The sequence below is a fragment of the Neovison vison genome, chromosome 8 (genome assembly GCF_020171115.1).
Source record: "Neovison vison isolate M4711 chromosome 8, ASM_NN_V1, whole genome shotgun sequence".
NCBI classification, from domain to species: Eukaryota; Metazoa; Chordata; class Mammalia; order Carnivora; family Mustelidae; genus Neogale; species Neogale vison.
In genome coordinates this window covers 1432544-1456870 of record NC_058098.1, presented here as the reverse complement: position 1 = coordinate 1456870, position 24327 = coordinate 1432544, and the positions used below count along the sequence as shown (strand labels likewise).

The window sequence follows — 24327 nt, the reverse complement described above, 5'->3', positions numbered from 1 at the left end:
GGAGGGCCCAGACAGGTCCACGGGGCCCCGCCAGCGAGAGCGGAGGACGACTATCCTACATGGCTCAGCACTTGGCTATTCCAAGACCCCCACCGCCAGGGGCTGTCCCCGTCCCCTCCTCCTGCAGCCTGGCCCGGGTCAGGCCAGATGGTCAGTCATGGACCACAGGACACAGAGTTTATCCCCAAGGGGAGCCCCCAAACCTAAACAGTTTAGTCTCGGTGAGCGGTGCTACTGGAGACCAGTGCGTGGGGTTGTTTAAACATAGAGAACCGGAGGCTTTGGGGGCCCACTGGGGTGGGGGGAGAGGAGGGGGTGGGGAGGCACAGATCCAGCCTGAGTACGCCCCGACCGCCACAGGCAAGCGCGTCGGCAAGCGTGTCAGCGAGATGCGCAGGGCTGGCGACAAATGGCCCCCAGGCCTGGGCGCGGGCGGCGCCTCCGGCCCCACGTCCTCTGAGCAAAGGAACCTGCTCATTCTCATGAGGAGAGGCGGGGCCCGTACTGGAGAAGGGGTGTCTACCCCACGGACGCCACCAGGACCCCCAGTGTCCTCCCCCCGGGAGCCCAGCTCAAAGGCCCGTGTCCAGTCCAGCCCCCACACCTGTCCCTGGTGGGGGCTCAGTAACCAGAGCCCGGCCAGCCTTGCCCATACTTCCTGCCACTTCCCTTGAACAACCCCACTGACATTCCCAGGGTGCCGGCCACATGGCTGAGTGCCCAGCCGGGCCAGACAGCTGGGCCAGCGGCCGTAGCCTCATAATAAGCCAGCAGGCCAGCAGGCACCCTGGGACCAGGAGGCCTGCCCAGGGAGCCCCGAGCCAGCTGGCCTCTGACGACACACTGCGCGAACCCGGGGCGGGCAGGGCAGAGTTGCCTGGGGACCCTAACAGCCAAAGCAGCCAACGTGCTCTAAGGCCCTCGGCCCACATGCAGGAGCTCTCATCCCCGCACTCAGAGCGGAAACAGCCCAGGAGCCACAGCCCACATGGCCGGGCTGTCCTCAAGCCCACCGTCAACTCCGGAGACTGGCACCAGGGTCTCGGTCACTCCGCCCTGGCTCAGTTTCCCCAAGTGCCCAGGAAGGGCTCACCCGCAATGGCTCGCAGCTGTGCCAAAGCTTTGCTCCTCAGTACGCCCTGTCTGGTGGGTGGTTGGCAGCCGGTGTCCGCCCTGGCTCCCCACTGTCCCCTAGGGAGTGCACAGACCCTTGACCCTGGCATTTCTAGCCCTCAACATTTGGCCTCATGCCCAACTACCCCAGCCTACACCCTGACGCTGCAGCTGGCCCCTCTGCACCATTACCCCTACCAAACCCCTGCCCCTGGCCTTGGAGGGCTGAGACACAGGGCTGGCCTGCCCGGTCAGAGGTAGGAACACGGCTGGGAGGGATCAGCATTGCCTCCCGAAGCCGGGTCTGGGCAGTGTGGCTGCAGCGGGCAGGGAAGGGAGAGGCCTGCTGGGGAGAGTCCCTCCCCCACGACAGGCCCCAGAGGGCTGTCTGGAAAGGCCGGGGGTCTCCCCCCACAGCAAGCCCCCGCTATCTCTGCCCAGCTCTTTGAGACACTGTCCAGAGCCCCCCCGTGGGGGCAGGGCGCCCGAGCCAGCACCTATCCCCCCGAACCCGGGCTGTCAGAAACGACGCCCACCCTGCCCTAGGTTCAGGGAAGGGGAGCCTCAGGCTGGCAGGAGGCCCCAGGAGCACCCCAGGCAGGCCCTGGGACTGCACCCCTCCGGAGGACACCCACTTCAGAGGCCGGCGCCCAGCAGCGTCAGACCAACAGCTCTGTTCTCTCAGGTCTCAGGGTTCCTGGACAAGGTCCACAAGGCAAGCGCGGCAGGGACCTCGGGCCTGGGCCTCCCGCGCCCTTCCCAGCCAGGACCTGACTCAACAGAACCTCCGTTTCTCCATCTACCAAATGGAAGGAAGAGGGTCCCACTGTCCCCCGCCTACCGTGAGATGGAAAGAGGATGGAGAGGTGACTCAGGGCAAGAGGGAACAGGCTCACAAAGGCCCCCCGGGGCTCCTGTGCCCCCAGACATGGCAGGGATCACGTGCCATCAGTTCTCTGCCCGCCCACAGGGCATGCAGCCTCCCTGCTCCCTTTCTCGGCTCTCCTGGGGGCAGGAAGGCCCCTGGTGCCCAGTGCCAGCTGCCTCCTCCCCCTTCCCAGGGTATCCGCTCCAGATCCCAGAACAAAGGCTGCTGGCGGCCCGCCACAGGGGGCGTGCCCAGACCCACTGCCCGCTCGGCCTGGCTTCCTCTCGGAAGCCCAGCCCCACCCAGGACCCATGCCTCCAAGCACGCCCTTCCCAAAGGGGTCAAACCCAGTACGCGGCCAGGACCCCTGGGCTCTGCCCCTTGGGCTGTGCTAGCTTGGCCAGGCCCCTTGGGGCCCCATCTGCGCCAAGAAGTGGGCTCAGAGGGTCCTGCCCTGGGGACATCCTCAGGACCTCAACAGACAAAGAGCTCTTGAGGGCTCAGACCCCAGGTCCCTGAGAGGGCCACATTCTAGGCCCCCAAACATTCCCCCTGATGCTCCAAGCCTCCCCCCCTCCGGAAACGTCCCTGCTACTCCTGCCCCTGCCCTGCAATGGGGCACTGAGGGCCAGGCCTGGCCTCCATCCCCCACCCCAGCAAGCAGGGGCTCCCCGCCAAGGGACCCAGTTGCTGCTCAGTGGCTCAGGGAGGAAGAGGCAAGGAGCTCCCTTTCCAAGGGAGCGGTGGCGGCGAACGCGGGAATTTCCTCTGGGACCCCATCTCTGCAGGGAAACATGTGGAGGAAGGCGATTTCTCGCTCCCACACAGCCAGACCCTGGGTTCGTCTACAACGCCCGACTCCAAAGCATGTGAGCAGGCAGTCCGTGTCCGCTCCCTCCCCATCCACACCGGCAGCCCCTTGGCCAAACCAAGACAGGCTTAGGGGGATTCATCTGCAGGCGGTGGAGGGGAGGGAGGCAGGGAGAGGACGGTGGGTGGACGGACAGAGACATGGGTGGGAGGGAGGGTGGAAAAAAGGGAAGGAAGGGTGGGGGAGGGAGAGAGAGGAGTGGGACCCTCCGGATGGGTGAGTCACTCCTCCCTCCCGTGTTCTTCTCTGTGATTTCACAGTTGGGGAAACTGAGGCTTGGAGAGTCAGGATATGCTGTGACAGCCACTCAGTGCACCAGTGCACAAGGCAAACACAGGGCCAGCCTCATCAGCGCCAGCCCATTTCACAGATGGGGAGGCCGGGGCCCCGGAGCCCCGAGCACCATCCGAGCCCCTCACCGGCCCCTAACGGCACCTCAGGGGGGCCTCGTGTCCACGTGCGCTGCGGCCACCGTGGCAATGCCATGAGGACTGGGCTGGGCTCGGGCCTTCCTCCCTCCCCGCCTTCCTCCCTCCCCACCCCCCCACGCCCCAGCCAGGTCTGTCCCATAGAGCAGGAGAGGAGGCAGGAAGAACACTCCAGCTCAGCACAAGTTCCCTCCCACGGCCCCGGGACGAGCAAGAAGCTCTCCTTCCCCGCCCATGGGCCCCCAAAGGCAGTGCCAGAGAGAGGAGAACCCCAGGGCCCCACAGGGCTTCTGATGCCCCTCCCAGACTCCCTCCAGGTGACAGGACAGCACGGATGTGATCAGAACCCAGTGAGCTGAACCCAGGGCGCGGACCAGCCCCCTCCCAAGTCTGGTCCACCCCAGCCTGGCTCCTCCCCCTGCACGAGGGCTGCTTCTCCAGAGGGGATAACCGAGGATAACCGAGGGCTAACGAAGGAACCCGCTCCCCTCCAGGCTCACCTTCCCCTGGGCCAGGCCTGCCAGCTTCCAGGCTTCAGGCAGAAGGGACACCAGCAAAATACCCCAACTCCCCTCTGGGCCCCACCCTTCCAGCCACTTCCCCACCTCTCCTAACAACAGTGGGGGGGGGGGGGAGGGGCCCAGCAAGGAGCAGACATCACCCTGGTCACACCCAGGACAGTGGCAAAGCCAGCCACTGTGAACAGGCAGGGCTCCAGCAGGACAGAGCTCGTCGCTGGGACCCCAGGCAGGCCCAGGGTCAGTCACTTCCAGGCTCAGCTTTATCGCCCTGTCCCCACCGCACCCCCCCGTGGCAATAGGACTGCCGGCCCGTCTCACAGGCAGGTCACCAGGGCCAGGCACTGGCCAAGCCCCCCACAGAGCAGGACACAGCCTGAGGGAGTCTGACCCCCGCCCCGAATCCCACTAGCGAGCAGGGCTCATCGCTCAGGCAGAAATGCCTGCCCCCTAGGAGCTGGGGCTTCAAAGGCCAAGGACGGCCTACAGCGGTGGCCTGAGCAGGTGGTCCACCTGACCCCAAGGTGGCCCGGACAGCACAGGTATGCCAGGAATGTCCACTTCCAGAGCCTCCTCCGCGGCCTGGGCCCCTCCCACGGCTGCCAGGCAGCGCCAGGCTCCAGGCAAAGGAATTCCTCCAAGTAAACACCAGGGCCTCCCAGCATCTGGGCCCGCCTCCAAGCTGTCCCCTGACCCAAACTGTGACCTCTGGGAAGCCCCCTCCCGCCTCCTCTCCCCCTGCGTGCGGCAGGGGTGCTGGCAGGACACAGAAGGTGCCCACGGCCACGCTTCCGTCGGCATGGGGCCTGCCACCTGCAGCTCCCGCCAGGCCCCACGGCCACCGCTCCCGAGGTGGGGACCCTACCTGGCCCAGATCCAGGGTGACGTTGACCTCGTTGTACTCTAGTCCCCGGGACAGGGGCGGGCTCTGCCACCAGCGCTCCGTGCCGTCGATGGCGTTGCTCACGGGGTGTGCCCTGTTGCTGTTGGCGGCCGTGCAGATGTCACAGTACTGGCCCTGGGGGGGGGCAGACGCGGTCAGATGGCGGGGGTGGGGGGCTGGCACCCTGCCCCTCGGTCACCCCCCAGCCCTGCACCCCCGACCTGCCGACCCTCTCCTGCCATTCCCCGCTCGCTCGGCAAGCACAGAGTGCCTCCTACGTCCTGGGCTTGGGGGTTCAGCTCTGGGGAGGGACCGTCGTACCCCCCCAGGGGAAAGAGGAGAGCAGGGAAGGAGAAGGGCACCCGCTTTAGGTGGGAAAATCCCTGTGTGCCTCTCTGGGGGGGGGGGGGGCGTCTGAGGCCTACGCTGCAAGTGGGGGTGGGCTCCAGACAGGTGGGGAGCTCCAGACAGGTGGGGAGCTCCAGACAGGTGGGGAGCCTGGGGCCAGGGGGAAGCAGGGAGCCCAGGACCCAAAGGTCCGTGGAACCGGAACCCAGGCAGAAAGAGGGCTGGTCGGGGGTGGGGGGCATAGTCCCCAGACAGAAGGCCCGGGAACATCAGGGTGGGGTGGGGTCCAGGTGGCTAGGACGATGGGGAGAGCCAAACTGCACCCCCCAGGGCCTCCAGCCCCTCCCCCACAACCCTCCCCTCTTACCCAGAGCCTGGATTAGGGTCTCCAGAGAGAAGGAATTAAGCCGTTCTAGCAGCCTGTGGGGAGAGGCCCCAGAGTGGAGGCGTGTGGGCAGCCTCCAGGCTAGGCCTGGACCTCCTGGCTCTGCTGCTTCCGAGCCCTGGGACCAGGCCAAGTCACGGTGCCAAGAGCCTCAGCGTCCCCATCTGAAGAGTGGGGGTAACGCCAGCACCTGCCTTGGCCATGGAAAGATTAGCAGGTCCCACACGGGGCCTGGCAGCTGCTTCTGTCCTGGTCCAGCCACCTGCTGGGGCCTGTCCCCTGAGGGACAGAGATGTCCCTGTCAGGGAAGAGCAGGTGCTGGGAGCCGGGGGCACGGGCCGGTGCGGGGGACGAGGAACATAGCTGGTCCCTGGCCACTGGCGAGAAGAGGCCCAGCCTCCACCCCGGAGGAAACCAGACCTGCCATCTCCCGGCACACAAAGGCAGCCCTCTGGGATTTGGCATCGATGGAGGCCCCAGAGGCTGTGTCTGGGAAATGCGGCTGCCGCACCCCTCCCAACCTCCCAGGGGGCCAGACCTTGTCCTAGGAGTTGGAGGTGGGAGCGTGGGAGACCCTTGTTGCCCCAATCCCAGGCCTGGCAGCCATGGAGAGCCCCCAGCAAGCCCCCACAAATGCGGGTCTGCACCACGCTTCCCCTGTGGGCTTGGGTCCAAGAGACCTCATGCACCGGACCTGTGGGACCCGCCTCCCACCCAGCAGGCTCCCAGGACCCCTGAGACTAGGTGCACGGGCTGCCCCGGCTCAGACCTCGTTCGGGCCAGTGGGCTCTGGACCCTCATCTCTTGTCCTGCCTCAGCTCACATGACACCCCCTCGGCAGGGGCCCCAGGGCTCCAGACACCCCAGGCGGCTAACCCACACATCTCCCTGCTTTCTTCCCTATCAAGGAGCCTGAGACTGCCCCGCTACTAGTGGTCCTCTGTTCACTGCCCCCCCGCCCCGCCCCGCGGCCACCCTCCCACCCTCCCTCTTTCCTGTGCCTCTGAGCAATCCCTCCCCGCAGCCCAGGGCTGCTGTACCTCGGGACTGCAGCAGCAGGGGACACTCAGAGAAGTTCTACCGCCTAGCTCAAATGGGGACCCCAAACTAGAAGCCAGGGCTCCGGCTCCCAGGACCGCGAGGAGCTCCCAGGAGGTAGAGAGAGAAGGGGACCCACACTACCAGTGGGCATGTGGCCTCAGGGGCCTGGAGGGGCCGAGGGCGGGAGGGGGCCTTCCTAGAAGAGGTGGGCAGGGCCACCTGGCTGGGTTGGTGGGCCTTCCAGAAAAGGCTGCCTGGGGTCAGACGCCCCCGCAACCAAGCCCAGGAGGAAGCTGGGTCAAGGGGTCCCAGGAAGGTTTCTGCTCAGGCCCACCCAGAGACTCCAACAGGGTGACTCTAGTCCCCAGAGGCTATGAGTGGGCGCCTCTCCACGATGCGGGCCTCCTGGCCGGCCAGTCGGCCTGGCTTTGGCTCACAGCGGACCCAGCGCTGGGGAAACCGGGCCCCTCCACCCTCTGCGACAGAGGGTCCTGCCAGGAACAGAGTGAGGAAACAGAGCAACGACAAGAAGGTCCCTCCCCGTGAGTCACCCTGCCGGCAGCTGAGCCCCCGACTTCCCCGGCAGGGCCCAGGGCCAACCCGGAATTCCTGCAATGCCCACCTGAGGCTGACGTGCCCCAGTTGCCCTCTGCGTGTTCTGCGGCCACTGGACCACTCGCCTAAACAGCAGCAGGCCTCACCCCAGGTCCACCAGGTTCTGTCCCGCCTCCTCCAGGGGTCCTGGGCGCCGCCAGCCCCCATCCTCGGGCCCCACAGCCTCTGGGACCCAACGCCCATGTCAGCACAAGACTGAACTCTCAGGACAGAGAGAAGCAGGGCATCACCTCCCTGGCACCTGCTCCTCCCCCACTGCCCCCCCACCCTGAGCTGGGCTCCAGATGGGGACTACAGGCGAGGCCTTCTCAACAGCCCACTCCAGGGTCGGGGCAGCAAGCAGGCGGCCCGTGCAGCTAGAGGCGAAGGCAGAGGCACTGGCCGGGCCAGGGACGCAGCCAAGGCCACATGGCTGTGCGGCTTGTACCTCTCGGGCCAACGCATCTTCCTAGCACAGCTGGCAGCGAGACCAGGAGTGCTAACCTGTGCTCCCAACGCTCAAAGGGGAGCTTCTGCCTCTCTCTGCCTCTCTCTCTCCAGGCCAGGAGCGGCGGGGGCAGGGCTGTCCGCGCTCACCCGGGGCCTGCGTCCCCCCACGTGACACCATGTGCGTCAGCAGTCTCGGTCTCTCCTGAGCCGAGGGCTTCCCACGCTCCTCCGCCATGCTCGCAACCCCAGGTGAAGCAGGCTCTCATACCCATTTGGCAGATGAGAAGCCTGAGGCCCAGGGAGAGAAAGCACACAGCTAAGGAGAAGCAGAGGAAAGGTGCTCTCACCTGGGCCCCCAGGCTGCTCCCTTAAGCACATGAAGTGAGACAAAAGCCAGGAGTCCTCGAGGGAGCTACTCAGCCGGGGCCCGCAGGGGACAGGATGGGCGTTCTAAGGGACCCAGGTGAGCCAGGAAGGGGCATCAAGGGCTCAGCCAGGCCCTCTGGAGACCCCCACACAAGCTCCTTCCTGCCACCCAGCCTCTAACATCAACCAGATGTGCCAAGGGCCTGCGGCAGGGACGGGTTCTCACTGCTCGCCTGCGCCAGACCCTGGCCAACAGTGGGCCTTTCAGCGAGTGTCCACAGTACAACTCTCCGGGCCTCAGTTTCCCTATCTGAAACATGGGTTTGACACCCCTTGTATCAGCTGTGCTGGGCACAGGGGAGGGCACACAGGTAAGCCCAGGAGCCTAAGGGAGGCCAGCATGCGTGGCAGATGGCTCTGGGGCACAGGTGGCCCCCCACCCCGCTCTGCTCCCCCCTGCAGGGGAGGGCCTGGGGCAGTCAGCGGACAGGCCAAGCAAGGGGGCCAGCGGAGGTTCCTCCATTCATCACCCACCCTAGCTAATCCACCTCCAACTGCCCTCCTCCCCTCCCCCTGCCTCTTCTACCAGAACAGCGGTGACTCAGGTTACAACCGCCCTGGGGCCTCCACTCTCCCTAAGGTTCGGGAGGGTTGGGAAGACAGTACCCGCCTCCAAGGGTGGCCCAGCGGCCTCACAGGATCCCAGCCCTCAAGCTAAGCCCAGAGAATCCTCATAGCGCTGCCTTCCCGGTCAGGTGTCCGGTGCAGCTAGAGCCCCAGAACCCGGCCCCCACCTAGACTCCTGGCTTGGGTGGGCCTCCTGGAGTGCCTTCAGGGGTTGGAACCCCATCTCCTCAAGGAGACTGAAGACGACAAACCAGCACCTGTGGGGCAGAGATGCTGCCCAGGGTTTGCATCTGTGTTTGCACCCCCAATTAAAAATACCATGGTTTGTCCCCCCCCCACCCACACACACACCTTAAGGGTCCCATCATGTCCCTAGATCCCCGGCTTCAACCCTTCGCTACAGGCAGTGAGAGCCTCCAGTGTCGGCCTCCAAACTCCAGGAAGCCCGACCCTCCCGCCGTCATCCCCTGGCCTGCGCGCCGGCAGGTTGCAGCTTGTCCCGGGGAAAGGCAGAGCGGGCCCGCCCCTTCCCCACCGGCAGCCGCGGTGGAAGCCAAGACCCGCCCTCGCCAGGATCCCGGGACTCGGAGCGGCCAGGGAACGGGCACCAGCCCCCCTCCCGCCCTGCCACCGCCGCCCGGGGACCCGCACTCCTCTGGCCGAGCCTGAAGGGCCGAGCTGGGGTCCCTCCCGTTTCCCGAAATGCGGAACCAGCGCGTCGGGACGGGGCGCGCGGGCTTCGGTCCGTACCTGGGCGCTCCCCGCCAAGTCCGTCCCCGGCGCCCGCGTCCCCGCGACGGCGTCCTCGCCACCCCGCCCGCCCGGCGGCGACCCATCCCCGGCCCGCGCTCACCTGGATGGTCTGGTTGGGGTCCCCGCCCGCCACGGGGCCGCCCACCAGCTTGCAGTAAAGGTCCTCGGTGGGGCGCGGGGCGCCGCGCGCCGGGGCCTCCTCGCCGCAGGTGGCCGAGGCGGTGATGCGGGCGCCCTCCGCCAGGTTGAAGTAGGGCGGGTGCAGGCTGAAGCCGCCGTCCGCCGGCTCCCGCGCCCGCGCTGCGCCCAGCAGCGCCAGGCCGACCAGGAGCAGCGGCCCGGGGCCCCGCGACCCCGCCGCGCGTCCTGCGCTCCCCGCGCCGAGCCGCGCGCCCAGCTTCGCCATCTTCCAGCTCCGGGGACCGCCGCGCCGCGGGAGCCCAGGGAGTGCGGCGGTGGCCGGCGGGCTCGCCCCGCCTGCGGACGTCAGGCCCCGCCCCGGCCCGCCCGGGCGCCCGAGCCCCGCGCCCCGGGGAGGGGGCGGGGAGGGGCGAGGAGGGGGAGGGGCGGCCGGGGGCCTTAACCCTTCGAACCCCGGCCCGGCCGGCCTCCCCAGAAGGGGCACCTGCTGGCCCCGGGCCAGGCGGTGGGAACGCGGCCCAACCGCGACCTCCCTCCCCACCCCAGGGCGTGGCTCCCGGTCCCGAGCGGCGTCCCCGGGTCCCGGGCGCCCGGCCCGCTCTTCCCAGCCTGGCGGCTCCGCTCTTTGTTTCCCTAACTTTGGGCACCTCTTGGAGGCCGAGCGCCCCCGGCGGCCCGGGGACAGGCGCTTCGGTGAAAGCTTGCGCAGCGGCCGGCCTGGGCCCTCTGCCTCACCAAGGGCCCCGGCCAGTTCCCACCTCCATCCCAGAAGCGGCTCCGTGTCCAGAGTGACCCCCACTGGAGCCCCGATGCTTGGTTCCCCAGGACTCCACGGGGTGACCTCCGCAGACTCTGTGCAGCCTCACTCCTCTGTTCCGTGTTTGGTTTTTCTCCCCTTATACCGCAACCCCCCCCATATCTGCCTCTTTCTGCAGCCGAGAAGGTGAGCCCTTGCCAGCCACAAGTGGCTGTGGGCGGGGGCCCAGAGGGAGTCCAAATCAGAGGGAGTAAGAAAGACCCTTCTTGGGGACCCCATGCGTCCCTGCGGCAGACAGGTCAGATTCAACTCTGCCACTCCCACCTGTACTTGGCTCTTCAATGTTCTGAAATAAGGAAATGGAGCAAGAGGCACAGGACACAGATGCCCACTGTGGGGTCCCTGTGGCAAAGGGAGGAGGCGCAGGACCCCGAGGGTGCCAGGAAGATGGGCTGCAAAGGACTTCTACTGAGCAGGGCTGTTAGTCACCCGGGAGCTCGCCCTTGTGCCTGGAGGTGCCTGTGCTTTGGAGGACTGTGACTCCACCATCTTCTGCCAGCCAAGCCCTCCCAGCTCAGGGCCGGTCCCCCTGCTGGTACAGCCCCCAGTCGCTGGAGGATGCTTGGGAAATGACACAGGACCTAGAGGCCAGGGCTTAGGGTTGTGTCCCAGCTGTTTCTGCATTTCGGTGGCTGTGACCACTGGGTCTCCTCCTCCTCCCCTCCAGCTCCTGGCCCAAATCGGCCTCACAGGGAGGCCTGGGGGGTGGGAGGGGCTGGTGCGCAGCTGCTGGGCTGGCAGCTTCCCCCCATTCTCTGAGCCAGGCCAGCTGGGTGCATATGTCCCACGTGGGGCCCCCTGGACAGTCCTGGGTGGTGGGTAGAATAAGTGTCTGGGGTGGTGGCCGGCTGGTCCTGGTGGGGGTCCTGCGGCAGCAGCTGCCCCAGAAGTGCGCTCTACCATTCGCATCCTTCTGGGTGTCCCTGGCCACCACCAAATCCTGTATCTCAAGGGAGCTGAGTGTCCCTTTCTCCTCGGAGTTGGGACATAGCAGTGAGGATGACCCCCCCCTCCTCCCCTCTAGTCTTCCATGATTTTGTAAATTTTCTTTTAGTTCTTCCACCTGGGGGAGGGCAAAAAGAGGCAGCTGCCTTTGTAGAAGTTTAGAGTTGGGGAGGAGCTGGCCCAGAAGGTGGGCGGGAGACATGGAATCATCTGGAATCCCCAAGCAGACAAGCCAGCTCAAGAGCTAATTCATGACCCCTTGCTAGAGACAGATGGAGAGCCACCTCTGGGCAGTAGCAGGGCTTCCCGATGGGAATTTGACCTGCCCCCATCCTGTGCCCAGAGATCACCTCATCGTGCACATCACCGCACCGTGCTCTGGACCCTGGCACCCCTTTGATAGCTGGGGGTCCTGGTGGTCTGGGGTCTGGAGGCTGGGGACCCTCCCACTCTCCACCCTCCTCTCAGGTGAGTTTCCCAGCATCCCTGGGTGGGGGGCAGCCGGCAGAGCCCCCTAGCGGCCAGGCCTCTGCCCTCTGAGGGCATAGAGCAGGCCAGGGGGGGAGGGGTGGCCTGAGTATGTGCCAAGTCAGCCAGGGCACCTGGTGCGGGAAGGGTTAATTCGGGGCTAGTGGCTTCCTGGCAGACAGCTGTCCCAGGAGCAACTGGGGTGGGGGGGACCGAAGTGGGCAGGAGAATGTGCCCACCCCGTGCCCATGCCAGCTGCTGTGCCCAGGGAGGGGGCAGCGGGGAGGGCGAAGATGCTGTCCCAGTCAGGCTGCACACTGGCCTCTTGGAGGGGCCCTCTGCGGGCAGGAGGGCAGGGCAGGGGAGGGCGGGGCCCTCTCTGCCCACCTCTACCCTGGCCTCTCATGTCACATTTCCGGCAAGTCACCCGCAAACGAGCCACTGATGGCTCCTGTCTTCCTCTGCCTCCCAGGGGAGCCGGCCCCTTTTCCTTCTTACAAGTGGGGAAACCGAGGCTGAAAGCTCCATGACTGTCAGGAGGGCCCCCAGCAAGGAGGACGGACTCGGTCAGCCACGCGTTTTCTCTCCTGACACTTAACTGGGTACCTTTTGGACACTGGTCCCTGATGAAGGGTCCCCCAGCCCAGCCGACAACCAGGCAGCCCGGCGTTCTGTCCTTGGTCCTGGGTGGGGGTGGGGCGGAGGTGCGGGCGCAGGTTATCAAAGGCAGGAGCGCTGGCGGGGAGGGGCTCAGAAGCAGCCTGTCTTCCTCCTCCTACCAGCCGCTGGCCACCACCAGAGGGGAGGCCCCAAACCTGAGCCCCTCCCCACCCAGCCTCAGGGTAAATGAGACCAGTGGGAGGTTGGAGACAGGTGGGGGAGGGGGAAGAGGTACTCCCGGCCCTGGCCCACTCGCCCTCACCCTGAGCCAGATAAGCTTGGCCTCAGGACGACCCCCCCCCACCTGAGCCCCTACCCCGCTCCCCACTCAGCGGAGGCATCCTCAGGAGCCCCCCAGTCAGCGCCATCGCCAGGGCAGATGTGGGGGGGGGCCGGGCACCCGCACTCTGACAGCCTGAGCCATAACCTCGGGGGAAGCTGGCCTGGCAGGAAAGCGGGGGCAGGGGGTGTCCACTCGCTCCGCACACATCATCGCCGTCCTAGTCGGTAACGGATGACTGTGCCCGACCTACTGTCCCCAGGGTCCAGCTCTCCCCCGGCCCTGCGCTCTGGGGCGAAGCTGTGCAGTCGCCATCGGGGTGGTGTCCCTGCAGAGCTGCGAGGCGGAGGAGGCCCTGCGGTTCAGGGGGCCGCCCGCCCACCGAGAGAGGCCACAGGGCTCTGCTCTGCCGCTGGGGAAGCCCGTCTCTGCAGGAAGAGGGCCTGCCGCGTAGCTGGCTCTGTGCTTTGGGATATCTGCAGGCTGCTCCCTTTCTGAAGGCTGCCCTGATGCCCTTCCAGGGAACCCAGCTGGTGAGAACATGTACCCCAGCCACTGGGTGGGGGCAGCCAGGGGCAGGCACCAAGCTGAGTCTGGTGGCCACTGTCAGCCACCACGGCAGAACCCGGTCCTGTGGGAGGGAGACACAGACCAGCTGGGCGCCCTGAAGACTTGCCGCTGAGAGAAGGCCTCATCAGGAGGTCATCAACCCAGCAGGACTGAGGGAAATCCTGGTCCCCTCTTGGCCATTGCTCAGCCCACAGCCTTCCCGTGGCCTTTCGTGGGTACAGCCCACCATGGGACCGGCTCAGAGCTTAGGAGCTGCCAGTGGGCAAAGGACAGGCTTCCAGGAATGGGGGCCAGGGCCCGAGAGCTGGAAGGAGGCCCAGAATAGCAGCTGGGCTCCTCCCTTAGGCTAGGAGCGCCCCTTACCTCCTGCGCCACCACCCTGTCCCCCCCGACCCCACATCAAGGACTGTTGCCCTCAGAAGGATGGGGCCAGCTGAGGGCTCCAGCGCTCCTGCATGAGGAGGGGGCCCAGAGGCAGGCCCCTTGCTGCTCTGGAAGGAGTGGTACTTTTTCCTCCCTGCCTACAGCCCTGGCGGGCCATCACAGGGCTCTCCCTGGCTTCAAGGGCATGTGGTTCTGGGAAACTCACAGTCTGCTAGGCTCAGAGTTGACCCCCATCAGGAACAGATGGTTTTGACCCATAAGCTGCCCGGCCAAGGTCCCTACTCTGGGGAACTTCTGACCCCAGAACCCCAGGAGTTTCCCTCTCTGCCTGCTCTGTGCCCAGCTCCCAGGCCATGCTCCACGGGATGCCCACTGCAGGCCTGACCTGTGGGCATCCTGATGGTGGGAGGAGGACTTGCCCACGGGACGGAGCACAGGGGCCACAGGAGACCAGGGCTGGCCGTTCCCCCCAATCCTGAGCTCTCCCAGGAGGGTTCCCAAAGCTCCTTTCCCCAGCTGGGCTTGCCTTCCTCCCACTTGGTGCCTGGGACAGGCGGACTGGCTATAAAGGCGCATGACCCCGGGGTGCTCGGGAGTACAGGGCCACATGACTCCAAGGATGCCACGAGAGTGGCACGGATGTGCGGGGACCCTGGACCAGGGCTCATGGTCTGGGGTCCAGCCTGGATGGCCCCCTACTGCAGCCTCTAGGGCTTCAGATGAAGGGAGGGGACCCCTTCCCCGAATGACTTTGAGCCACATGGCTTTGTGAGTGCGCCATGCGCTGGAAGGAGCCGGGAGCTTCTCTGGGCTGGAGCAGCTGCAGGTGGCCCCGCACGGCCCCCCCCTCCACCCAACCCAGGGGCTTCCACTCAGCTCAGGATAAGAGCCAGACCCCTCACCGCCGCCCACCAGGCCCTGTGGAGCAGGTGCCCCTCTGTCCAGTCGTCCTTGCTGAAGAGTGTCCTGCTCCCCTCCCCTCTCAGGGGACCTTGACCTTGTCACCTCCACCTGGAACACAAGAGTGACCCTGCTCTTTGTCCGGCCCCTGCCTCCCTTCCTGCCTGGGGTCTGGACCCTCCAGGAACCGCCCCCAGAGTCAGCGGGCGTTGATTCCTGGGCTGACCTCTTGGACTTACTCATTCTGTTAAGTTAAATCTCAGCTGTGTCCTGCCTCGTTGGCTGAGCAGTGGCTCCGGGCCTGGCCCCTGCACGGAGGACCAGCCTCTTGGGTTTGCCTCCCCCAGGCCAGCCAGGCTGTGGAGGGCCCGGCGACTTGGGGAGCGATTCTGAGAAAGGCTCAGGCCCCCAGGAAGAACCCCTCATTGCTCTGCCCCAATGACCCCATTCCTGTCCCCATCCCGCATCCCGTCCAAGGCCGGGGTCTGCGAGTCAGAAGCGGCCCCTGCAGGGTCATGTCGGGAGAGTGGCACCCTTGTCCCCCTCCACCAGAAGCCCCTCTCTGGGCCTCAGGGAGAAGCTCCAGCAACAGCCCTTGGGCCCCAGCCTGGAGGGGTTTGTGGGGAGGGACGGGCAGGGCACAGACTCCGCTCCTCCAGCATCTGTGCGTCTGGGAGAGCAAAGGAAGGTCCTGGTCCACAATGAAGCTGCTCTCAGACCCCCCCGCCCCCCACACCTTTCTTGAGGGGGCCCCTCCTGGCACTGGCTGGGGTGCGAGACAGACTCCGCCATCTCCCTTCCTCACACCTCAGACTGGGCAGCCCCGGGGGGTGGGGGGCACAGGTGAGGGGCTCAAGAGGCTGAGCACAGAGGGGAGCCTGTCCGGTGGGGCCCCAGGCCTGCGGGCCCTGCTGTCCTCCCGCACACACAGGATCGGGCGCCAGCACGCCCCTTCCCCGCCTCCATCTTTGGGCACCTGGCCAAGCTTGGGCTCCCACGGGGGGCGGGCAGGGCTGCGGGCTCCACAGCTTCCCCAGGAGGTGCCCACAGACGGCCTTATATGGCCAGGAGTCCTCGGCGCAGGAGGAATCTGATCCCCCGGGAAGGGCAGGGCCGGGGCTGCCAGGCCGACCGTCCGGAGTGCCTCCAGCAGCGCCCAGACCCAGCCTCTGGGGCCCACAGCCCGTAGAAAGGAGCCAGATTAGCCTGGACCCCCTTGCCAGCTTTGGGACCTCTGGTTGGGGGTCCTGTGATGAAGGGGTCCAACTGCAGCTCCCCACGGCCTCTGGTCCTGGTGGCACGAGCAGACTCCCCTGAACCCTGCTGGGTCTGCCGCGGGGGGTGGGGGCCATGCAGGTCAGCCAGCCCTCCGGGCATCGCATGAGCCACACCAGTGCCCAGCAGGTGCGGTCCCTCCCGGCCCGGCAGGCCTGCTCTGGGCCAGACCAGCCCGGCAGACAGCCCCCACCAGGTCTCCGCCTCCTCGGCCTGGGCTGGACTGGCCTGGACCCAGGGCCTCCCTCACCTGCCCCCTCACCTGCCCCTTCCTTCTCTGCGGACCGTCTGTCTTCTCGGACTCTCCCTCTCGGGGTTGTCTTGCTCTCAGGCTGCTCCTTCCTGCCCGACGCCCTAGCTCTTCCCCGCTCAGCCTCTCGGGCAGCCCTGGGGCACCCCCGGCCCCATGTCTGGCCTCAGAGGGGTGACAGGGCCACCCCTGCCATGAAGCTGTGGTCACAGGGTTCCAGCGGTGCTCGTGGCTGGGCCGGGAAGCAGGGTGACTGGCAAGGACCTGGCTCCCTGAGGCCTGAGCTGACAGACCCCTTCCCCGGCTCTGAGCCGCACCTCGCAGCCCCAGGACACTGCAAGTGGGGATGATGTCCACCTTGTGCAAGGGGCAAGAAGGTGCCATCTTCCTGCCCCCCACGCGCTTGCCCACCTGTAGTCTCCCCGCCAGCACCCCACGCTACCACCAAGGGAGGCCTGGGCCACGGGCAGAGGGAGACACGTGCTAATGGCCCCCACTGTGTGTTTGGGTGTGGCCCTTGGCCGGGCCAGCTGTGCAAGGCAGGGACACTTGCCTCCCCCATGGTCCAGGGGAGCAGAGTGAGGTGGGGACCCACAGTGACTGTACTTCGAGGCTGGGCCGGACTACCCTCTGTGCCTCCCCCAAGTCGCTTTCTCAACCAGATTTCCTGAGAACCCTGTGGGGGCCCCTGGGCCCCCCACGTGCCTGTACCTTACAAGCAGCTGCTCAGCGGCTGGGAATCACTGTTCTGTTTCCCAGAAGGGAAACTGAGGCTGGGGGAGGAAGGGAGCCAGGAAGGGGCCGGAGAGGCACGCACCGCGGTGTGGAAAGCCGTCCGTCTGGGAGGTGCTCTGAAGGGGACGCAGCCCGAGGCTGGCTGGGGACTTGTGTGTCGGTGGGAGGCACTGGGCAGCCCCTGCCCCGTCTCTCCTGCTGCGGTTCAGACTGGGCTGGCTGCAGTCTGAGTCATTTCCCTGGGGAGTCCTGGCCTGGATGCCCCCCGGGGGCTGAGACCCATCTGCCCCGCCACCGCCACTGAGAAACAGGGTCCGGCGCTGCCCGCCTCGGCTGAGAGGCTGCACCACGTCCCGGCCCTCCAGCCTCACAACGCCCCTCCACGCGCCGCTGTGGTGACGCGGCTCCCCCCCCCACTCTCAGTGCACCCCAGACCCCGGCAGCGCCCCCAGGCCCCTGTCTGTGGCATAGTCTTCCTTTGTTCACTCAGCTGCTTAAATTCATGACCTCATTTCATTATCTTGTGGTTTATCTTGTGTCCGGAGCCCCATGTGGAGCAGGAGGCAGACCCCGGGCCGCTGCCTTCCCCTGGCCTGGCGGCCACATGGCAGGCAGGCTGATGGGGTCCCGGCCCCGCCAGAGCGGCCCGAGGTCCACGGGGGTGTCCTTGCTCTGCGGGCACAGCCCCTCATGGCCGCTGGGGCTTGCAGACGAAGCCCCGCGTCACCAGGGGACCCAGCCCTTCGGCTGTGGGACGTCAGTGGGAGAGACGGAGGCACATGTCCAGCAGTGCCGTGGGTCCGTGCGTGGGCGAGCAGGGGATGCGGTGAGACCGGTGTGCGGGGGAAGCTGGTCAGCCTGGAAAGCACCGAGGCCCGTCGGCCGCTGCAACATGGTCGTGTCCTGGGACACGGCTCTTCGAGGAGGACACCCAGGGACCAGCAGAGGGCTTGGGGCACGGCTCGGCCACTGGCCTTTCTCATCGTGGAGGCTGGGTGGGCGTCCCGGAGGCACCGCGGAGGCAGGAGTGGGTGCCCGTCAGGCCTCAGGTAGAGATGGCGGCGGCAGAGACACGTCAGGGTGCACACGGACCGACCCCCACGTGTGGCCTGCCCATGCACACCAGCTGGTCCCAGCTTCTGGTGAGACGTGCGCCTGTGTTTAGGGCTGTGGTGAGCCCCCCACCCTCAAGAGCGTACTGACTCAGCCTGAGCGTGAGATGCCACTGGGTCATGTCTGTGGAGACCCTGAGTCATAGTAGGGGAGCTCGTGAACGCCAGACTGGCGGGCGAGGCATGGAGGTGCCCACCCGGGCAGGGCCTGCTGGTGGGGCAGAGGAGGGGGGCTGCTGAGAGCCGCTCCGGGATCACCCGGGGCCGTCCCCGCCGCCTAGGAGTGGCTGGGCTCCGCTCCAGGCCTCTGTCTGCCGCAGGCTCCAACATTTACAAACATGTGTCTTGCGGCTCCTCTGCGGGAGAGTAAACACGGGAGACCTCCCGGCTCCCGCCAGGCCGCTGGGGCCATCAGGAGTCCAGTCTCCTTCTGGAAAGCGGTCTGGGCCCCACGCCTGGTCTCCCCTGGGCCGCCTCTCTGAACTGCCAGGAGCAGCGGGGACAGCGCGGGCTGGGAGCCTGGGCCGGCCCGTGTGCGCTGAGGTCAGGGGCAGGGCCTCCCTGGACTCCTGTGTCAACGGGGCTGATTATTTTCCTGCCTCACTGTTGTCACCAAAACCCCATTTTACAGGGGGGCACTGGCCATCGGAGAGGAGAGGCCGTGTGTGGCCTGGCCTGTTGCGGCTCTGGTCCTGCTGAGCACGCCACGCCGCTCAGAGCTGACCTGATCTGCAAGGTGCTCCTTCCCCACCTGGACGGTTTGCCGGTCAGGTCCTGTGCCCACAGGCTCGCCCGCCAAGGCCCACCTGAGTCCTGGCAACGGGGCCGAGGCCCCCCGGGAGCTGAGGGGCAGGGCCTGTGCCTCTCTGGCTCACTCCTCCGCTCCTCCGTCTGCCGAGCCCCTCCAGGAATGCACTGAGCCAGTCTCCTGCCCACCCCGGGGAGGAATGTGTCTGAGGCGGCAGGGAGCCGAGAAGCCTTCTGGAATTCCCCGGGCCTGCACCTAGCCCTGCCCCCAGCCCAGCGTGCCTGTGGCTCCCTCCTCCCTGCCGGGGCACCAGGAGGACTCTCGGGGCTGGCTGCTGCGTGGCGATGTCCCTTCCTCTCTGAGGAAGGAACCCTTCAAAACCCCAGACCAGGCATTCTGGGTTCGACACCTCCCTGAGGAGGCAGTGCCCCCGATCTCTACCCGCTAGTGGCCAGTGAACGCCTCTCTTCCCCGTGACGACCTTGGCGTGGTTCCTGGGGGAATCACCCCCGGTGAGAGCAGCTGTCCTGGGCCTCTTCCTCGGGTCAGCAGCTCCCTGGGGGGACCATGTGTCTTGCAAACTGCAGGGCCCAGTGCCCGGCCGTGCCCAGGAACACCGCCCCACCGCCTTCCCATAGCTACTTGCACAAGGTCATGGCCAGTGAGGGGCAGTGCTGGACCCCCCAGAAATTCAGGAGCCCAGAGTGCCTGCAGAGCTGGGCTGGGGGAAGGGGACGAAGCTGCCCACAGGAGACAAGCCTGGGCCAGGCCCACGTACCTGGGACAGGAATTTGGATGCGTCACGTCCCACCCTGGCTTTTGAGGCCAAACACACCTTTGCCTCTGGGCGTGTTTCCGCAGCTGCTGACGTGCCCAGCTGGCAGCGGCTGGGCCCAGGGAGGAGGCCCTGTTAGCGCCTGCGGCTGGGGACCCGGGCCACCTACCTGTGTAGGCCATCCCAGGCCCACAGTGGGCGTCACCGGGGTGTAAGCCTGCGGGTGCCCCCGCTAAGACCTCCAGGTTCACGCCTCTCTCCAGCACAGAGGCCGACGGTCCTGGTGGCGTTTACCTCACCCCTCCTCCCCGCCACGCCCCAGCTGTGTGACTCTGGAGGACGGCACCTCCTTGCACTTGGCCTCTACTTCCCAGTCCGTGAAATGGGCTCACAACTGTCCTCCTCTCAGGGTTGCCACAGGGCCTCTGTGGTGCCTTGACAGGTGCTAGGCCAGCGGTCTGGACCCTCCCCAGGAGGCGGCCCCTCTCAGGCCGCAGGTCACAGGCGCTGGAAATGCCAGGCGGTGAGCTCCCTCCGCACGGCTGTCTGGCCGGCCACTGCGGCCACCGCTGGGGAGCCTGGTGCCGGCGGCTGCCTGCTGACGCGCCCCTTGCCCGAGCCTGCCCTGCTGCGGGGTCACCTCCCAGACAGGTGGGCAGGCAGGGAGCCCCCAACCTGTTTCCAACGGGGGGAACAGCAGCAGAAGGGTGGGTGCAAGGGTGCCCCATGTCCCCCTGAGTCGGAGCCCCCCAAGGTGTGACACGGTGCCAGCTTCCCTTCCCTCCCCACCCCTTCCTGGGGAAGCCTGGCCTCCACCCATGGAACTGTGAGAATGGCTTCACCTCCTGAGGGGGAAACAGAGGCTCCGAGGGAGAAGGGCCAGGAGTAGGGGCAGGTGCTGGAACACAGGCTGTTCCCAGGTCCCGCAGGGCCTCACCTCATTCCTGTGCTGCCTTCCCTTGAGACGGGGGCACCTGCACAGGGGCTCGGTCTGTACCTGGGGTCAGAAGTCAGCTTGGGCTCAGACCCCGGCCTCTGCCCCGGCGGGCTTTGCTGCCTGTGCTCCGCAGTGTTCTCCGCGGAACCTGAAAGCCCGCGCGGTCAGGCTGGAACACGCGGGCTCCCGGCCAGCCTGGCAAGCCCTCCGGGTGCGCTGCGACCAGCCAGCTGGACGCTTTGTGTGTGCTTGGGACGGAAGTGCCGCCTTTCCTGTCACCTGGCTTAGTCCTCTGTACCCAGCCCCGCGGGAGGGGTGGGGCCAGAAAATGGGACAGTTTTGGGTGACTCCGAGCTCAGTGTCCCCCCCAATGGTGGCTGCCCCGCGTCAGCTGGCCCTCCGGGGTGCCTTCAGCCACATCCTGGGAAGGGGCCAGCAGGAACCTCCTGGGAGTCTGGTGGGGAAGGGGGCTGGCCCCCCAAGGCCCTGCCCCAGGACGCATGGTCATCAGAAGGCTAGGCCTTAGGCGTGCACAGGTGCAAACACCCAGGGGCTGGAACACTCCAGACCCGTGTTTGTGCTTTTTACCTCATGTGGGTTACATCCCAATGAAAACAATCCAGAAATAAAATAAAATGACAAAATAAAGTAAGATATTGAGATAAAGTGAGATAAACTGACCTAAGTAAAAAATAGAGAAATAATAAAATAAAAGTGACAAAATGAGATCATAAAATTAGGTAAAATCAAGCAGAATGGGGAGCTGGCCCGGCCCTCCCAGGCTCCCTGGAGCACTGACTGTCTGAGTAAGGACGCCAGAGGCCCTGGGGCCCGGGACAGCGAAGTTGACCTCACGGTGAGGCTGCGCGCCCGCCATGACCTCCTGTGAGCCTCAGTCCGATCAGGGAGGGCCAGTGACTGCCTGTGTCTGAGATCAGAGGACAGGCCAGAGCCAGGCTGGGAGGCTGTGGCTGCAACGCCTGCCGGACTGCCCGGCTGGTGGGTCCCGAGCTTGCACACACCCGTCCCTACAGCTCCAGGGAAGGGAGCCGGGCCTCCTCTGGACAGAATGGAGGGCAGGCTGGAGGGCTGGTGGCTGGAGCTCCTGGCCAGGTCTGGTCGGCCCTGACCTGCTGCTCACCCTGGCCGCCGTTCCAGGCCCGGAAGGAGGGCTTCCTGGTTTGGGGCTGGTTCCCTTCCACACACAATGCATTTCACGCTGGCCTGGACCTGCCTGGCCCAGAAACAGCTGCTGTGGGAGGAGGAGGCGGAGGGTCCTCTGGAAGGCGGCGCTGCCCCACATCGCAGGGTCTCGCTGACCGTGTCTGCGGGGCCTGCGGGGCGCGCTGGGGGAACGGGCAGCAGCTGGTGCACACAGACACCGACCGGACGCTGCCGGTCACCACCACCTGCCTGGAAAACCGGAATGCGGACCCGTGTGAGACTGGGGTGGTCCCCGTACAGCTTCCTGTCACCTGCTCAGGACTGCAATCTGGTCCTATGACCCGCAGCCACAAGGAAACAACAATAACGATGATGGTGACGGCGGCGGTGCCCGCGGTGGTGCCCGCGGTGGTGCGTGCTGGCGTGCTAGGCCTTCCAGAGCGCCACACGCATTCTGAGCACGGCACGCGTTTGTCCGTTGAATGCAGACGACCCCAGCCCCGTGGGGTGGCTTTACTTCGGTTGCCCCCGCTTCACAGCCAGGAGAGGGCGGCTAAGTAATTTGTCCAAGGTCACTCAGTTAAGAGGCAGAGAAACAGTACACACTCAGCTTGTGATCCTGATGTGGTGTTGATGGTCGAGGGGACCCGGAGTGGGGCAGGAACAGGCACACATTCTTGAGCAGACACAGGCGCGCACAGGAACCCCGACCGGCACCACCTGCACAACAGCTGCCGCTCTTGGGGGCTGCCCTGGGTCTACTAGAGGGGCTGACCCTGACAGTGTCTTCAGGTGCCAGGTCCTCCTGCCCACCCCCGCTTTGTACTTCCTGACCTCTGGCCCTTCCCCAACCTGGAAGACCCCACAGGAAGCTTAGTGAACAATTTACCCCATGGGCAAGAGGCGAGGGGTCTGAGGGAGGCGGTTCAGCCCCCTTCAGCCAGCCTGGAAGTGGGCTGGGGACAGGTGAACCTCTGGTCTAGGGCCTCTCCCACAGCTGCTGGCAGTGCCAGGCACAGCTCTTGGACGCCCCACAGTGGCTGCTGGGGACAGTGCAGGTGCCGTGAGGCTACCCCTAACCGAGGCTCTCGATGTCTGCAGGCACCCCTCCTCTACAGGTGGCCGGGCCCTACTGGTGAGAGGCCTACCTGGCTCCCTTCAGGGACCACTTGCTCCAAGGGGGGACCTGGGACTTCAGACAGCGGGGTTTCTTAAGAGAAGGGCTCATCCAGATGTCACGGGGCACAGAATTTCCCCTGGAAGAACTTGGTCTTGGGGGGCGCCTGGGTGGCTCAGTGGGTTAAAGCCCACCTGCCTTCCGCTCAGGCCATGATTCCAGGGTCCTGGGATCGAGCCCCACATCAGGCTCTCTGCTCAGCGGGGAGCCTGCTTCCTCCTCTCTCTGTGCCTGCCTCTCTGCCTACTTGTGATCTCTGTCTGTCAAATAAATAAATAAAAATCTTAAAAAAAAAAAAAAAAAGAACTTGGCCTTGGGACTCTGCCCTAGTGGAAAGTGGAAAGGAGTGTGTACACCTGTTTGTGTCCTACCGTCTTTTTTTTTTTTTTTTAATTGTGTTAACAATAAACATGAGGCACCCAGCTAGCTCAGCTGGTGGAGGGAGAGACTCCTGACCTTGGGGTTGTGGGTTTGAGTCCCACGTTGGGTACAGAGATTACTTAAAAATAAAATCTTTTTTTTTCTTTTAAAGATTTTATTTATTTATTTGTCAGAGAGAGAGGGAGAGAGAGCAAGCACAGGCAGACAGAGAGGCAGGCAGAGGCAGAGGGAGAAGCAGGTTCCCCGCCGAGCAAGGAGCCCGATGCGGGACTCGATCCCAGGACGCTGGGATCATGACCTGAGCCGAAAGCAGCTGCTCAACCAACTGAGCCACCCAGGCGTCCCAAAAATAAAATCTTTAAAATAAATAAAACACAAGTAACAAAAAATCTGTCATGTTAACCATTGATGGGTACTGCTCAGTGGTATTAAATACATTAGGGACACACCACCATCGCTGCTGTCCCTCTCCAGGACTCTTCATTTTGCAGAACTGAAACTCTGTCCCCATTAAACATAACCTTGTTCCCTTCCGCTGACACCGGCCTCCACCGTCCTCCTCACCAGTTCTGAGGACTCCAAGCACCTCCAGAAAGTGTGACTGAGCAGGATTTGTCTTCCCGTGACTGGCGTATTCCACTCCGTGGAATGTCCTCAAGGTTTCACTATATGCATGTGTCAGGATTTTCTTTCTTTTTAAGGCAGAATAACACTCCTTGTACATGAAGACCACACTGGTTCATCTGCTCATATGCCAGTGGGCACAGGGGTTACTTCGGACTACTCTGAGTGGCACTGCCGTGAACAAGTGTACAAACATCCCTTTGAGATCTCGCTTCTTCCGTGTATACACTCAACAGTGGACTTGCTGATCATTTGGTAATTCCTTTTAATTGAGGAGCCACTATGGTACCCCACGATGGTTGCACACGTTGTATTTCTACCACCAAGGGTCAAGCGTTCCGGTTTCTCCACACCCATGCCAACATTTGTCTCTGTTGTTGCCCTTGTAACGGGTGTGAAATGGAATCTCATTGGGGTCTCGGTCTGCATCTCCCTCGTTAGTGAGGTGGAGTCACACTCGCCCGCTGTGGAAGCCATAGCTTCCTGGCTGTTCGCACATCTTCTTTGGAGAAATGTCTACTTTTGATTTGGGTTGCTGGCTTTTCTGTTCCGTTTTTGTTCTCTATTCTGGATATTGATCCCTTATCAGATGTATAATTTGCAATATTTCCTCCCACGCTGTGGGTTGCCTTTTTACTTTATTGATCTTGTTTTTTGATGTGCAAATTTAAAAAATTTTCAGGGCTGCCATCTGTCTCGTTTTTGTCCATGCCTTTGGTCTCCTATCAAAATTACCAAG

The 24327-nt window shown here is 64.8% G+C and overlaps 1 protein-coding gene across 1 annotated transcript in view; it reads right to left on the bottom strand.

Annotated features, from left to right (window-relative positions):
* The window catches only part of LAMA5 (laminin subunit alpha 5), a 47031-nt gene extending 37357 nt beyond the window's left edge, over positions 1-9674 (bottom strand). The window contains exons 1-2 of the mRNA XM_044262712.1: positions 9346-9674; positions 4664-4816 (exon numbers count right to left, since the gene is read on the bottom strand). Of these exons, the coding sequence (XP_044118647.1) occupies positions 4664-4816; positions 9346-9651 (459 nt within the window). The 5' untranslated portion in view covers positions 9652-9674. The remainder of the gene's footprint in view (positions 1-4663; positions 4817-9345) is intronic.
* Between the last annotated feature and the right edge of the window lie 14653 nt (positions 9675-24327).